This window comes from Scomber japonicus, chromosome 13, assembly GCF_027409825.1.
Source record: "Scomber japonicus isolate fScoJap1 chromosome 13, fScoJap1.pri, whole genome shotgun sequence".
NCBI classification, from domain to species: Eukaryota; Metazoa; Chordata; class Actinopteri; order Scombriformes; family Scombridae; genus Scomber; species Scomber japonicus.
The window spans coordinates 23,097,905-23,115,586 of record NC_070590.1 but is presented as its reverse complement, the minus strand read 5'-3'; the positions used below and the strand labels follow the sequence as shown (position 1 = coordinate 23,115,586).

General features: G+C 39.9%; 1 protein-coding gene across 1 annotated transcript in view; it reads right to left on the bottom strand.

Moving 5' to 3' along the window:
- Nucleotides 1–9,826: 9,826 nt before the first annotated feature.
- gabra3 (gamma-aminobutyric acid type A receptor subunit alpha3) overlaps nucleotides 9,827–17,682 on the bottom strand; it is a 33,152-nt gene continuing 25,296 nt past the window's right edge. The window contains exons 6-7 of the mRNA XM_053331300.1: nucleotides 16,290–16,495; nucleotides 9,827–10,150 (exon numbers count right to left, since the gene is read on the bottom strand). Of these exons, the coding sequence (XP_053187275.1) occupies nucleotides 9,827–10,150; nucleotides 16,290–16,495 (530 nt within the window). The remainder of the gene's footprint in view (nucleotides 10,151–16,289; nucleotides 16,496–17,682) is intronic.

Sequence of the window (17,682 nt, the reverse complement as noted above, 5' to 3'; positions counted from 1 at the left end):
GAGAGTTATATTGTAAGCTTGTTTGTGTTCAGGGTGTAAATGTGACTATTGTGTGGCAATTATCGCACATAATTATACTCCAGTAATATTAGCTTCATGGGAAACTAAAAGCTTTTGTGGCACACAGGTGGGCGGCACATTTTTCTCCACATTTGTGTACTTTGACTGAGGCCAGAGGATGACAATATAGCTTTGTCACTGTCACCTACCAACCAAAGCCATATGGCTCTGGCTTCCGTTGTTATGGTTACCGTGGCTATGACATTTATTAATTACATGCAGGGATTTTGTGTGTGTGTGTGTGTGTGTGTGTGTGTTTAGTGAATTGCCACGGCTGTACTGGCTTATCATTGTAGTAAAGTTATGTCTGAACCCCTTTGGTGCATGTTGGCATCACGTCTGTCAAATGTGAAATACAGGGTTCATTTCCTGGTTCATCTCTGGATTTCCAATGCTCTCTCAGATAATGTTATGGGAATTTTGAAGAATAGCTGCAATACACCTACAGCCGAGGCCATGTCCATAGCGATAGCAATATAAACAGCCACAGCTGCATCTGTTGCCCTAGGCCCTAATATCCACAGTCACAGGTTGAGCCACAGCTTCAGCCATCGTTCATCTCACTGCCATGAATAGCCTACTGCAGCTGTGGTCACACTCAGTGTCTGTATATTGTTGGATCTCGTCCTTTTTGAAAGGAACAAATGATGAAGTACATGACTATCATCTTTCTATTCGGTAGGATCTGCGGTCCATTATCCCAAATTTTATTAACACTCTGAAGGGCTGACCCAACACACTAACCTTTTCTATGGTAATAGAGGGCAAATTACAAGTAATGCAAAATATATTGCCTGCTAATGTAAGGTAGTTCAGAAAAATGAAAAAAACAAAGTGACCTCTGGCCTCTCTCCTGTAATATTTATCTCAGCAGCATTAGAGAAACATTTAATCTGAAAGTAGCCTAATGGTTTAATTAAACTCATATACACAGAACTGTACTGAGGTCATCTGCTGCAACACAGCATAACATTACATAAGTGGAGACTGTCTGCTCCAAGCCATGAATTCTTTGAAAGTCTGAGTGTAATATGCTTTAGTTTAAATAGCTCTTCACCCTCTTTCAATATGCTGAATGATGTACAGTACCAGTTATAAGTTTGGACACACTTCTCCATTGCTTTAAATTAGTGTGTCCAAACATTTGACATGGTACTGTATGTGCACAGCCTGACAGTGTAAAGCTGTTTTCACATTCATCTGCTGCTGAAGGAGGAAAGTTTCTCTGTGCTCACCTTAAATCTCAGTTTAAGCTGTGTAACCAGTTTAGAGCCAATCCTGGTCCAATATGTAGCTTACTGTACAAAAGAGGTGGCGTACTCAACTCTTTTAGAAGAGTCATCAAATCAAAGTAAAACTATCCTTTTTAAATACATTTTCTGGTTACTATTTTTTTTCACTTTTTTTATTGTTAGTGTGTATACTGATGGGCCTTACACACAATATTAGTCCTTGTATTAGTTATTGATATATGTATTTTTGCACTTATTGTGGAGATTAGCACATGATTAGTCTATATACGTGGACATATGTTTTCAGTGTTCCTGTGCAAACCTATTGGTCACTAGTATATGTATAATATATGATGTATTTGGTAAATCAGTTAGTCACACATGCTTTATGGTTCCATTACATGTGTGATACATGATGTGGATTTAGTGGTCTTATTGGAGCTGTTGTAGTCACAGAAAGTGACATATTTGGTTCTATTTGATTATTTTTAGGCTGTTTTTGAAGACACTAAGTCTCCTGAGGATGGTTGTTTTTATGCAATGGTCGGCTGTTCTTATAGAAACAAAAGATGAAATCATATCTGTAGACTCCTTCACATATTTGCTCATGTAAATTAATAGGTGTTTTTTTTGGTCACCCAGTCACAATTTGGAACATCTCATGTGTTAGGTATTTTCTTGTTATTTTGTGGTTGATAAAACCTTGTGAGATGATATGTTTCAGCTAGGTTTAATCATCAGCGGATCCCTGTCTGCTGTGTTATAGTCTCAAACCACAACAGTGACAGTAACGCTGACGAAAGCTCAGGGCTGAAATGCACCCGTTGCTTCTGCCACTGTGCACCATTAAAGTTATAATAATATACAGTAATGTGTGAGTGCTGACATCTCTGTTTGTTTACCAGTATGCAACATATACAAGAGTGATGTGGAAACTTGAAGCCTCCAGTGCACAAACACTAAGAATCATCTTGCATATAATTCACAGATTTTCCCAATAAAGGAGGAGTAGATTTCATTTTAAGGTAGTTGAACTTCTATCATGGAGAAAAACATAATGTACACACAATATTATGCAAACCAGATCATTTTTGTATATCTTAAAACATATCATTTCCAGCTGCATAGATGGCATGCCTTTGTCTGTTGCTGTATATCAGGTGGACATAGTTTAGATATTTCTATATCAGCTGATTTAAAGCTTTTTCTCTGCATTTTCCCTGCAATGTGTGAAAGTGCTTGGGCAGTGGCTCATATAATGTGGAATCAGGTTGTATGTTGCTGTTGGAGGGGTAGAGTTTATTGTCACGCTGCTCTTTCTGCTGTGCTGAACTTGCGCAGTACAGTGAATGACAAGGTCAGGGCTTGTATAGGAGACTTATACATTAAGCATTCATATAAATCTGTTCCATGTGAGTTGTCTGACTGTAGTGTTAAGATGTGTCTCTGCACCTTTTGAACTACATCTCAAGTGCCCCCCCCTGGCTAGCTCCAGTTTAATGCTGTTATCTCCTGTGCACAACTGCATGTCTTCAAGATTGAAGACTCCCCTGAGTAGCTCTGGTGGACCAGACTATTACTTGGTGCATCTCTGGTCTGCAGTATTTTCTGTAATGTTTTTCATTAACTGGAATCAGCTGCTCATTTTTTATATTTTTTTACCAAACAGACACATGTAATCACTCTATCTTTTATTCATTGTAAAGAACAGCAATCCCTGGACAAAAAGGAGGGAAACATTTTGTCAGTAGGCCCACAAATAAACCTCAGTTATAGAAAGGTGGACACTTTTTTTATTTTTTAGATGACGGTAAACAAAGGTTGAAAATAAAGGGGGGGGGGGGACTTTTCACGTCTGACAGGATTGCTCCGCATCATCCTTATAAGAACAAAAGTCAGCAGAGATCAGAGAGCAGCTTCTTCCGTTCCTGCAACATCCTGTTTTTCACACGGTCGATAGGGCCAGGGCTCACATTATGAACTCTGTTTGTTCACAAACTCTCTTCAGGTCACACAGAGAAGCACGTTAGCCCCAGTTGCGTGTTTAATGTTAGCTTCTATTGACTTACTGTCTTCATTGAGGTTGTCAGTTTGTACATCAAACACTTTAACAATGGCATTGCACTTTTCTTCATGCATGAATGACTTACACAACTTTTAACTGGGCTTACTTTAAAATGTTAGGTGTCGGATTGCCTTCTATTAGGGGAATTTGTGGGCATTATTTATATCTCAATGTTTTTCACACACCTTTTGTGACCTTACCTCTTATATAATTCTTGACTCCAAATGATACATCTTCTTTAAAATTGCTTTGTGTTTTGAATATGTCCAAATAACCATCGTACACCACCAGAAAAATAATAATTAAGTTATTTGTATTGAGGATTTGTATCAGTGCTCTCACTCTGTCTTGTATGTTACACTGTCTCTGAATAAATAGAGCTGTTTTCCCAGCAGAAGACAGCTTTTACCTTTTGATTAAATATAAATGCAAACAAGTCTTTCATCTTTACTATGATAAAATTCTCAAATGTCTTTTTTTTTTTCTTCTTCTTTTTTTCTGGTGTGATATCAGGGAGTAGAGCTTAACAGTGCAACACACACCCACACACACCCACACAAAGCACTACATGGTCCTAGAGCTGGTATGAACAATAGCCACTAAACGTGTAATGGATAGTTTGATTTATCATAGCGAGCACAAGCAAGCAAAACAACCTCACATGTCCCCGTGGGTACTTTAGAGATCATTTCCATGGTGCGCTGAGAAAAATGAGGTGTTTTTTAGCTTTAAACATAATGGTGTTCCTGTGCAGTGTACAGGACAGTAACAGTAACCTTCAGAGTCTGCAGGAAGCAGCACAGCCTTGTTTATTCAAAATAACTCTGTAATGTTAACAGTGTAATCCTTGTGCTTCATTCACTGCCCTGCACAGGCTTTAGTCGAATCATCTTTTGTTGTGTCTATTTCATTACAGTTTGAAGATCCCAGCTTTAAATAGTGATATTGATATTATTGATGCTCCAGAAACAAAAGCAATGCTTGTTGGGAATTGTTGGCAGTCTCATAGAAAAGATTGGCTCTGAGGATTTGTAGGTTTTGTACTTGTAATGCTAAATCATTTGAAGTCAAGTGGGTGAATTGTTGGTGCACCTGCGAGGCACAGCAGTAGATAAAATGGAGGTATAGTGAGCTTATAAAACTGTCTGGCTGTTTGTGTGTAATGAACAATAGTCCTAAATATTGTGAGTTGCATATTGTTCATGCAGGACAGCAATATCACAGAAATATTCAGAGACATTTCAAGTGGCTGTGCTTTGTGTCTTGTTCACACTGTACCGCTGGATTTTTTCCCCCTCCTCCTATTAATCAACAGTGTAAACAATACAAACAGCCCCCAGACAATGATGAAAACCACAAAGACAGGAGCGCTTTTTCTAAATGAGCGTCTCAAGAAACATCAGACGAGTCCACTGTGTTGAAAAGAAGAGGGAAAAAAAGCACCCGGAGGCTCGACTGTGACCAAGAAGGGCGCCTCATAACTCTGAGACAAAATACAACGTCTGCTTTAATTCCCATTTCCATTTTCTACATCTCATACAGTAAGCACATGAACGAGAGAGGGCAACATACAGAGTCCAGTCATCGAGCATATAGAGAGCAACTTCCCAACCAAAACAAAAACAAAAACAAACAAAAAACACACACACACACAAAAGTCCACTATGTTCCCGGAGCTGTCTTTAGTGGAGGAAGTCTTTGATCTCTCAATGCGTAGGGACATGCAGTGAAATTGCTGGAGAGAGAGAACACAGTGTGTACAACTCTGCTTGCAAACAGCTGCTAATTCACAGTTAGGTTTTTGAAAAAGTGCACACAAGGTATTAATCTTGTAGTAGTAGCTTGATGAACATAATCTCTACTGTACGTCTTTTTAAAATACTATAACACGTAGTGTTACAGAGATCAATGTAAGACAGCAGTACTTATCCCATGTAAAAATAAATAACGTGACATATCAATATTCACAAAAAACTATTGGAATTGATTTCACAATATCTACAAATTCACAACTTTGTAACACTATTCTGAGCGATTTAGAGTTGTTGCCTCTTAGTTGAATAATTTTGTTCAGTTCATCTATTTGTCTACGGCTTTCTACAAGAGGTTTGCATCAATGCTGTAGAGGTTATGTTTTATAAAACATATACTATTTAATGCTGTACTGAATAGCATAAATATATTCATATAGTAATATACTCTTAATATACTGTATCTTATAGGATGACATGTTTTCTGCTGAAGTTAACTCTGGCCCTGTGAGGAAAAGATTCACCACATGAATTATAACCAAAGCTAAATGACAACAATGCAGTAGAGTCCTGTTGATCAAAACTCCTCCAAATGTGATACTCTTCTCCTAATATACCCACTGCACATGCATATTCTTCAAAAATACTGTTCAAATGCACTCCTTGAATAAAACAAAACAAAAATGCAGTTAATCACCAGTTGTATTAAGAGTCCTTCTTGCACTACTGCATATTTAGGTCCATTCATTTATCAGTCAGTGAGCAGTTTGGATGACAGAGATTCTGCTGTAGTCCAGCTGCAGAGTGCACAAGTTTTGGCTGTATGGCTCTGAAAGTGTTTTTCCTCCTTTTTTGCTATCAACAGACAGATGAGATATATGTGCATTACATTGTTTTGTAACTATTTGAACCAATGAGAAAATGGGTCAAAATAGTCACAAGTGTTAATACAGTACAATAGAACTCTTAGCCAATCTCCTGGTAAACCATTTTCTTAATGTAACTTCTATTGGATGCATTTATTATCCTAATGTGGCTAATTTGACATGTTAAGATGTATAATTTATTTTCTGAATAAGTAATAAGTATTGTTGCATTACTCATTAAAATCAATTTGCAGTGTTAATGGGATTAAATTGGATTCTTTGTCAGTACTGAGCAGCTGTAAACATCTGAAATTGCCACATGAATGTATCTTCAGTCACAGCATTATACAAGCTACTGGTCACGTCAGCAGTGTGGAGGCGAGTGGGCATGTTGGTGATATTCAGCACTACAGACAGCTGTGTCACTCACAGGATGGCTGTCTTTGAGGCAACTTATTTCACAAGTGCAGTTTGAATATTCAACGGCGGCCGCTTTGAACTACTTACCTACAATACCTCAGTCACATGACTCTGAAGAATCATAAATAAACATTAGCGCTCTGTGTCATCGCATCCTGAATTAGCAGCAGGCTTTAAACACTCTCAGCAGATGTGCACCATGAATCAATTTCAGACCAAATGATAGAAATGGAGTCTGAAAAAGAGACAGTGCTCTGAACAATGCATCTGATCATGAAATGCATTTAATTTTATTAGGCTATACTTTTATCTTCCCGTGGTATGGGGAAATATGTGGAAGTGTTTAAAAAATGCTATTAAACAGTGACATCATCACCTGGTTTGTAATTATGAATTTAATGTGACAAAATGTAATGAGTTCCTCACAAATAGACTCCGGTGTCTGCAGGTTGATGTGTTTATGGTTTGAATATGAAAATGGTTCACCAGGAGATATTAATGTAAGTATGCCCTCTAAGATCTGAGGCTCCATTTTTGATGCTTGTTTTGATTGGATGTCAGTGTCCAATAATTCAGACTCACTGTAAGAGTTTGTGAAACTGAAGCCAGCCAAAATATTTAATCGTAAAAAAAACGAAAGTAGATATCTGATCTGTTGTTGATTCCTTTTTGTTTAGTTTCAGGACAATGATAAAAAAAACATTGTATTATATTTTAGTGTCATTTGTAATTACTAGTTCGAAATGTGACCTGAAAATCTTTTCCAATATAATAGCCAAATCAAGGCTTGTAGTTCAATATGTGTTAAACCTAAAATCTCTGTGCTACCAAACAAGGGTAAAACACCTTCACAACTCTGCACCAACCATACATTATCAGCATCCCGTCAATATGCACAAATAATGGCAGTTTAAGTGTGTTTTAAGCAGATGTTGGTGAGATTACGAGCAGGTCATTGATGAGTAACTGAAATGAATCACAGAAACATTGATACTAAGCCCTATTTCAGTGTGACAAATACCATTATCTGTACACGTGTACAGATTGTCATGCATTAACCTATGACTGATACATTGTACATGGTTAGTGACATTAACACACCTTTTTTTTTTTTTTTTAGAGAGAGAGGCCACAACACAGTTTACTCATTCTTCTATGCTTACCACTGAAGATACAGTTTAAAGAGATGGCTGCATGTTGGAGTGTTAAGTACAGTGGTTATCAAAGACTCTATCATTTTAAGATGATGCGATGAACTATCCAGAGTGCATCCAGCAAAATAAAAAGCAACAGAAATTGCTTTAACATCTGTATCAACATGTACAAAATGCAACACATGACAGAAATGCAGAAAACAAATGTAGCAGACAGTTCACACAGCTGAGACAAATCTGATGTTAAACTTTGGAACAATCAGTTGTTGAAACATATCCAGTTTGACCATTGGTTTGCTCTTCAGTGTGATCACAACAATTACATTTGGTTTATGATTTTCTTGTCAGAGATATGAATACATGTGTTGACAGCATTGTGCTGCGTATAATACAGTCTCCAGTGTTGAAGTGTGTTCAGAAATACTGTATGACTGCCACATATCTGCTTTTGTTGTCTACTACAAAACACAAAAACAATACAGCAAATGTAGACAATCAAATCAACACCTATATACGTTTCACAATCAAGTAGAAAAAGGGCAAAAGTTACAACACGGATTCAAATCTAGCTCATGACGAGGCAGAAATGCAAAGAAATCGTAACATTTACCGATGTAGATAAAACAAAGAAAATAACAGCACCAGAGTGCCCACAATACTTAAGGAAAGGACGAGCGTCTGGTGTGTTAGAATGTATAAAACATCTAGTGTTGTTTGCATTTTCATGGATATGTTACGATCGACTGCAATTGAGAATTTGACTCGATTCTGAGGTAATGGTGGTAGTTTGTTATGACCGCTACGCTCATGGAGACGCAGCACCACGAGCCCAAGCATAAATGCACATGATAATTGTTGTGGACTACGCTGGATCCTTTAATCTCTTTGCTTCATCTGGTCACAGGCAGAGGTCTGTTAACCTTCCACACTAATGGGCAATTTTACACTCGGTGCCCGTACCCATAGGCCGCGGGTGGGTGGGGCACGACCACATACTACAGTATACAGAGCCTGCGGACACCAGTATGTGTTGCAATGTGTGTGTATTTATTTATATATGTACACAGACCTTTTGTGCATATGTGTGCTGTAGATGTGAGTGTGAGCGTTCAAAGCCTTTTTATTTACGATGTGTGTGTATACACCAAGGCACATAGCTTCTCTGTCACTGAACATACTCAGCCAGTTAAAATAATAAGAGCCACTGGGCTCCGTAATGTACAGGCGACCCGTGGGGACACAAAAGCAATTCCAAATGATACTGCATTGGGGTCTGTTGAGATTCAGCTCGAGCTGAAGGCCAGACACTGACGATTATTAATGATTTTCCTTAAGAACTATACAGGCTGCCCCCGGCTAGCAGAGCACAGTAAAGCGACCAATGAACGGCTGCGCTGGCGTTTTTCTAATGCGTCACGGTGTGTCTCTGTGTGCGTGCGTGCGTGCATGCATGTTGTTAACTCGATGAATATGTCATAACCTTAATCATTGGTAATGAGCTACAATGAAAATTGTACAAACGCATGCTTGCTGTAACTTATTATAAGCAAAGCGCAAACATTTCAAAACATAATGAAATACAATTGGACTACTATACAAAACGGCACGCAATCAAGATACAGTTAAAGGAGCTACTCACAGCAGGGAACAGGGCCAGAGCTAAGTCTGGAGGGGTAGGGCTGAACCATTCTGAAAATAAATATCTAATTGCAAATATTTTGACTGACACAGCGATTGCAGTATGATTTGCAGTATGATTTGCAATATTGGAGGGAATGCTGATTTTTTCCATCATTATTCTAGTTTTCACTGAAAAACATAAACATGAGGAGCTGTACCAAACAAAGAGTATGGTGTATAGGCCAGGACATCTCTGGTAGTTTAACACACATTTAACCTTTCTTAACAAATATTGCACCCCCTGCCATTTGAAAATAGCAGTAGGCCAAATTGCAATTTTGGTAAAATTATACTAATTGTTCAGCCCTATGGAGGAGAGAAAATAAAAGCAACATAAACAGTCTGATGTGAGAATGTGCTCCGTCCAAGGTCCACTATGTGAATCTACTGTATTTGCCTTCCATCTATACAGACGTGCAAAATATCAAACTCTTAAGAAAAAACAGACACAAGAAACACACACACACACACACACACACACACACACACACACACACACACACACACACACACACAATAAGATGTTATGGTCTTGGCCTCCTGCAAACTGGTCTACCCTCCAAACCAAACCATTATCAAGCCTAGCATTTTGTCAGATTCAGTTTGGGTCGTTTGCCTTCATGATAGCGGGCTTCCTGTTGACGTACGTGGCCCAGTAGCCCAGGTTGAAGATGAAGAAAAGAACCGGGAAAATGATGCGTGATATCTTGTCCACTTTGCTGACACGGTTGTATGACTTCCTGGCCTCCATGTACGGGTCGTCCATTTTGTGGAGATAGGGGTGTTGTTTGACGGCCGCTTCCCTGGCACTCTTGGAAATGGTGGTCAAACCTTGGTCCTTAGCCACGTTGATGGCGTAGGTAGTCCCAACAATGTTGAAGGTGTTGTTCGTCTTTTTGGACAGCGTCGCCGATTCTCTTCTCTGAAAAGGGGAAGAAGGAAGTAAAAAAAAAAAAAGTAAAAGATCGTCAGGAGCGCAGCATCAGACTTAAACAATACTTCCATTTGAACTCATAAAGAGGAAATAGAAGCAACACCACGAGACACGACACACACAAGAACAAAACAAAAGCCTAACCATATCGTTAATCCTGGCCATGTTAGCCTGAAACGGTTCCTGAAAAGAAAAGTGGAAAAGAAAAAAAGTTTACCAATTATATTAAAATTACCCAACTTACATACTCTATTGATCAGTTTCTAGCTGGAAGTGTTTTTTAAACATTTTTACACTACTGTCAGTTGTGATCTACATCATACAAATCTGGACTGCAGGAAAAAAAAGGAAAAAAAAAAAAAAGATCATGACTGAATTATCAGACTGAGAAAAGAATTAAAAGCGTGGAAAGGGTAACAATTTGTATTTAGCATCACTGCAGGACCAGGCTGGACTGGCGTCTGATACTGCTAAGAGTAAAAAGTAGCAGCACAGAGCAGGATGAGAAACAAAGCAAAAAAAATAAGAAAGCCTGCAGACATGTCTGACAAACTGTATCAATGAGAGCAGCCGGGGCTCTTCAGGCAAACAGCTCACCATAAAACAAACAAGACAAAAAAAGGCTGAATGTGATAAAAGCTGGCTGGAGAAAAAACTGCCTCCTTCCTACTACTAGAGAGAAATCATTACTAGTCTTTCAAATGATAATGGCACTGGGAGTTTAATTTTTGCTAAATTGCTACACTGAGGTAGCTCATCTTGCATCACCTTAGGATCCCGCCAGCATAATAGAGCGCCACGCCCCCTGAACAGTAGGGCGCCCAAGATTGATCACTGGGCAAGAGGCTTACGTTTCCTGTGTTACCAGCCTAATTTTCTTCACACCATTCATCCCATTTCAACCACTTTTTAAGATCTGCAGCAAAACTAAAGCCGTGTGTGTCTTGTAACAAATTGCCCCCCCCTCCCAAACCCTCCCCCCCCCTCAGCGCTCCCTCATTTCACTTTTTGTTTTGAGCCCCGGCTTAAAATTTTTGCTCTACTTTCTCAGCTTTAATTTTCCTTCCTTTCCCCCCCTCTTCACTCCATCTTTTTAATTAGCATAACTAATGTCCCCTCTTTCCCCTCCAAAATGCTTCACGGTGGATCTCTTTCCCGCACACAGCTCATCACTGAACGCTTTGTTTGGGCTTCATCCTTAACACACAACCACACACACACACACACACACACACACACACACACAAACAGACAAATGATTTTAGATGTGGCAAGGAAACGTACACTATGTTTGCTCAGTGCGTCACCATCATGTATAAAACTTACAGGGAGGACCACTTTTCAACGTCACATGCGACATACAGGTGGTGACCCCCGAGTTGAATTGTTGTTAAGCTTCATGGTGAAGGAGGCGGCGGAAATGAGGAGGAAACAATTTCAGAGTGTTTGGCGTTTTTCCTCCGCAAAGGACGATCCTTCAAGCACCTCCGCAAGCAACAGCCAGAGCCTAACAAAGTTTGCAGGCGATTGCATTAAACAGAGGAATGGCTCCATCTCAAGTCAATTAGCACAGAGAGACAAAAGAGTTGCACCGATGCCTCCTGGATAGCCAGATACTTTCCCAGGACATTGATTCCTCCACATCAAGGCCTCCTCTATTACAGCAAAAAGCTTACTCAGCAAGAAAAGGGACCGACTACTACAACGTCATATGACCTTAATCGTAGCCATCTAAAGTCTGTGGCATTAGCGATGTTTTATACCCATAAACCTGACAAACCAACAACACAAAGTAATTTTCTGTTGCTACTTAGCTGAGTCGTCCTCTGCTGTAATTCATATGGTCTAATTATCGGGGGTGGGGGGGTGGGGGGGGGGCAGGGGGAACCGCATGCGACATTGTGCTGTGTATATGTTTTTTTCTTTTATAAACCTAATGTGACACAGCACATAATTTACTCCCGGGCCAAAAGATTGTTGCGCACCATTCAAAGTCATTTTGGCTAGCTGCAGGCACAACCCCCCCCCCCCCCCCACACAACCACAACACCATCTATTGACCTTGTCTTTGTAACTTCTGCAAATTGTTGCATCCGAATTTCTTTTATGAGTGTGATTAAATATCCTCGGGGTAAAATGTGCCTCGCTGTGTCCTGCTGTTTGGAGCTCAGTGTTCATGTGTGCGTGTAACTGAACCTTGTGACAGTCTGTTCCTGTCCAAGATTGGAGATGAGGTGTTGGCATATTTAATAGCCTCAAGTATCTGAGCGTGTGTGTGTGTGTGTTTGTGTGTATAAATGTGCTGACTCCATTTAGGGAGCCACTATGGCCCTGTTTGTGTCCCTGAGTGAGTGAGTGAGTGAGTGAGTGAGTGAGTGTGTGTGTGTACATGTCTTTCTGTCTTTGAGAGAACTTGCAGTTGAAAACCAGTGTTATGGGAACATTTGCGTTGTGAGGACCGGCCAAAATGTCCTCATAACTTCAAAGGGGAAATCTGAGGGTTAAGACTTGGTTTTAAGCTTGAGGTTAAAATTGGGTTCAGGGTCAGTTTTGGGTCCTCACAAGGTTATAAAGACCAACGTGTGTGTGTTTGAGTGCGTGTTTGAGTTACCACATTTTTGGGAAATCTGGTAGTTGTAGTGGTGGAGCATGATGTCATAACAGCAGATTGTGTTTTAGGTTACCTGTCAGCGAGAGTTAGTTTAACACACACTGTAATCCCAAATCAAAGCAAACACCACCTCTCTTTTCTTTCTTCTTTGTCCCTCTCAGACTTAATTCCTAAAACAGCATCATCCCTTCCAAACGTGTATCCACTTCTCACCAGATATAGAAAAAAAACCAACTCACACGGCAACACTGAACTGATTAAAAGGCCCTGCATCTCATGAACGCTTTTGCTAACATGCAATAAAAACAGGGTTTAGGGTTGTCAGTCAGATGTAACCTCTTCATCTTGCTGTATTACAGAGGTTGTTCCTTGTCACCACAGTAACAGGAAGCTTGCCATGAGGCAGATAATCGTGCACAGTGACACCTCGAGCTCAAACAACAAAGGTGTGGAGAAACCAATTCTCATCAAAGACTGTTTGAACAAGACGCCTCAAGAAACTGCAGCTCAGGATCGTTTTTTTCCCACCTCAGTAGACCATATTTCCATCCGTAGCTTAGTTAAGTTTTGTTTTAGCTACCAGACGAACTGCGGCAGCCTCCTTGTTGTTCAGTTAAGTGAGTACCGGGGTCATGCTGCGCCCTGCTGCATTGTGACTGCCAGGAACAACGATGACAGACTGTCACCACCGTTTTCTAACCAACAATTACAGCAAACTGTCTGTACATGTAGTCATTAGTGGTGCAGGTGTGACTACACAAGATTATGAGGCATACACGTGAAACCGTGATCATTCCTTTGGCTCCAGCCGAAAAGACCGCCGCACACCGAGCCAACGCTCCCGCCTCCGCTGATGAAACCAGCTCATAATATCTAACACGCTGGTGTCCAATCATGTGTCACGGAGAGCCAAGAATACGCAGGCTTTCATTCCAACCGAACTCCCCACCGGCTAATTTCTGTAATAAGCACACCTTCAGCCGGCGAGGGGAGAGCTAATTAGGTAGATCGCTTGTCAAACAGAATGTTAGGCGACAAAAAAAAGGGGAGAAAATGGTACAGAAGCTGCATAACCAGCAAAGTAAATTAGTGCTTCTTGACTCGTCTGCAGCTCGCCATTGCAGACCTAAAAAAGAAGGACCCCGGGGTGATGAAATCATTGTTTGGTTCCGGTAAGAACGGCGGCTGAAACCTGGCCTCAGATAACTGTGCAGGGTATATTTCAAGGACTAACTGAGTTAGGTCTGCACTCTTCACTGTTAGGGTTCCCCTCCTATAAGCTTTTTTTATTGTAAATGTTTTAAAAAGAGGGGTTAAAAAAAGCCTGCGTAGCGTGATCCCTTTGCTTTCCAGTAGCTCAATTGTAGCGGGGGAGTGTGATGGGAGTGCCATGTCTCCCTCTGTGACCCCATTCTTTTTTATCTATCATGACAACTGCATGCTCAGCACAGACCACCCCCTCCCTCCACCCCCCCCCCCCCCCACTGAGTACGCAGCCCAGGCTGTTGCCATTAAGATGAGGCATCAAACAGGAGAAAAAAAAGAAAAGAAAAAACACTCCACTCTGCTGTGATGTAACGCTGAAAATTATCCCCATCAACTGAAAAGTTCTGTGGCAGCAATACGCATTTCTGTCAGTCACTCAGAGCACCAAATGTCAAGCTATTAAAAAAAAAACAAAAAAACTGGAAATGCTGTACCGATTGTGTCAAACAGTTTGTACATTAGTAGCAGAAAATAGATTTGTGGCACTGTCTGTCACAGTAGAGGAAATACGATGCTCTTTATGTTGTCTGCGTCTGATAAAAGCACAGCAGTGTTTTTTCTGTTCTAGCAGCAACACATTGTAACAACAGCATTTACCTGAGAATGATGAGTATGAGGGTAGGACAGTGCCACCGTGATACCTGTGCTGCCCAATGAGTAACACCCAGACAGCTGTTCATCCCATTTTAGCTTTACATTTAGTAATCGGCCTTAGCATGTTTATATTTTTTCTACTATAATAGTGTTTTTGTGCTGTCTTCTTGATCAGAAACATTTAAATGAGATTTTAAAGAATAATTTAACATACAACAGAGTCGTACACTTCAGTTTCTAGTATTTGAAATGAATAAAATACATATAGGTGTGTTCTCCAGTTCTCTTAATGTCAGTAATCAGTGTGACTCCACGTGGTTCTACAAATTACAGTAAATCAAATTGTAAGCTATTTTTTTTTTTTTACATTTTCTTAACACCATGTGCACAGTTGCTAAGGTAACGGACCATAATGCACATGTATGGATGAGTAAATGCCAAAAAGAAATATATTTATCGACAGAGGGAAGGCATATTTTATAGTCAACATATAAGCACTGTCGCTCAAATCTCAGTAGGATATCAACACCTGATTCTGTCATTTATGTGAGCCACACTGAAACAGGAAAATTACCATTTGTTACTTTCCTTGTTGCTTCATCAGATCTCCAGCGTATGCTACTGCTAAATGAATTACAGAGACACATGAGCATTTCATGCATTCAACACAAAACCGAGTGCTTTAATTGTCCTTTATTGCTTCTCCGTGTCTGCACTGATATTGTCTCATGCCTCTAATCTGTTTCATTTGATGTGATCAGCTATAAAATATCATAGACATCATGGTAAATCTAAGCGTCGAGGCTATCATGAGACTTTTTATGTGATTTCATCGCAACTTGATCAGACCACTGCATCCACACTTGACAGTTCCCTCCAAATAAAACCACAGATCCTTTGAATGGGAACCGAGTACAAACAACTTTATGCTTAAAAGCTCTGTACCCACACACATTTATTTCTACTGTCCTACACTGATGTAGGTTCATCTACCACCCTACTCCGCCCTCTTAAACAACACAAAAAACAGCACCGTTGATGTGTAAAGTTTGAATGATCAGATTTCACACTGAAAAATAAAAACGTCAGCCTGTGGGGATTCATTTTCAATCATGCACACTCACTTATTTTTAATCACTTAAAAAAAAAAAAAAAAAGGGAACACTAGATCTTTCGGGCAGAATGAGCCTACACTGACTTTAAGATGAGACTTGAACATATGCTGCCGTCATAAATCAGGGCCAGTGTCTCTGGGAGTTTACCTCTGTTTCTGCTCTCGCTGTTCCGCCTCACTGTCCCTGTTCCATTTGGCTGTTAATGAATAAATAAAAGCTCTCTTTATAGTCTTTATAGAGTACTCCGGGCTGCTTTAAGGATGGAACTTTCTATCAGTGTTTCTAAAGTGCAGTTTGCCCATATCGCTCTTCCATTGTTATATGAAGCATTTTTAGCAAGGTTATCAAAGCAAAAGATGATGAGGAACAATTAATCTGGAATGGAATAAGCCGAAAGAGAGACTGAAAAAAAGGTGTTGCATTTAGTTTCTTAGGATGACGTGTTCGTTAATGTTTGGTGTGCCGTGATGAATAGAAAGTGCAGGCGTGTGATATCCATTCATTTCTTGATATGAAACTATTTCAAATAAGAAACACTCACCCTTATTTCCATGCCCTCCTTTTTCCCATCCCATGCCCAGCTGCGCTTGGTGAAGTAGTTGACTGTGGCAAACTCAATCAAGGCAGAGAAGACAAAGGCATAGCACACAGCCATGAACCAGTCCATGGCAGTGGCATAGGCCACCTTAGGGAGGGAGTTTCTAGCACTGATGCTCAGAGTGGTCATGGTTAGGACAGTGGTGACCCCTGAGGATAAAAATGAAAAGATCAGTTAAGAAGTCTCTTTTTGAGGTAACACACCAAACTCTACTTTTTTTCTTTTTCTTTTAACAACTTGGGTCACATTTTGCATAATTATTTCTATCATGGTGACCTTTTACTCAGGAAGCCATCTGATATCGCTTTAAAACAGTTGAAGTGAAACTACTTTTTTTTTTAACTTAAAAAGTACAGTGAAAGTTAAAAGTTACGAGCTAAAAATGATGGTTCGCTGTATTTCACAGCTTCAATTTCACATCATCTAATGTGTGAAATCAGAAAACTGAGCCACTGACTCAATTCAGTGATGCATAAACATAAGTGTGCACAATCCATCTTGCAGGTTCAAACATGAACTGGCCTCTCGACACAATGAACCATTATAATGGGTGTTTTGGGCTATATTTTCCTCCTGGCACCAAAAGATGTTTGTAAAGCTTCTAGTGGAGTTGCAGGGTACAAAATGCATGCAATGTCAAATATTGAATACAGGTTTATTAAGAACCATGAAGATAAGACCCAAGGTGTAAAAAGTTCAAATTAATTTTACTTAATACACAAAAACAGACACATTATTGTCCTCAGTCGGTGCAGGCAATCACAAGCGCAGGATTATGTGCCACAGTGAAAACAGATCTCCACCTACTAAAATGAATACATCTGGAAATTAATCCTCTGGCGTATAAGACTTGGAAACTTTGGCAGATCATTTCACATCCTGGCCTCCATATTCAGTGTTGCCTGGAATGAAATGCGGCTCGGACAATGGCTGCTCATCCAACCACATCAAAGCAATCACTTTATCTGTTCCAACCCTATCTCAACTGCTGAAAAATAGATACACAATAAGTTCTAAAAAAAATGAATATTGTGTTGCAGAAAGGAGAGGTCAGCTCATTTCAGAGGGTCATGGGTAAGAAATTAAAATTTGTGGCATAAAAAGATGGATAACTATTATCATTCTTTAGCGAATGATTGATTTATTTTTAGGCAGTGTTTTATATTTTGTATATTTTGTGGTCACTCAACTAGTAACTCCCTGGAAAATCTAGGAGGTCAAGGGAGGGCACCCTGGATAAGTGCAGAATTTCTAAGGCAGATAGATAAAGGTTTGGCTAAATTTCATCAAGGAGAATGCTGATTGGGAAACATACACAAAACTAAAAAAGTATCTC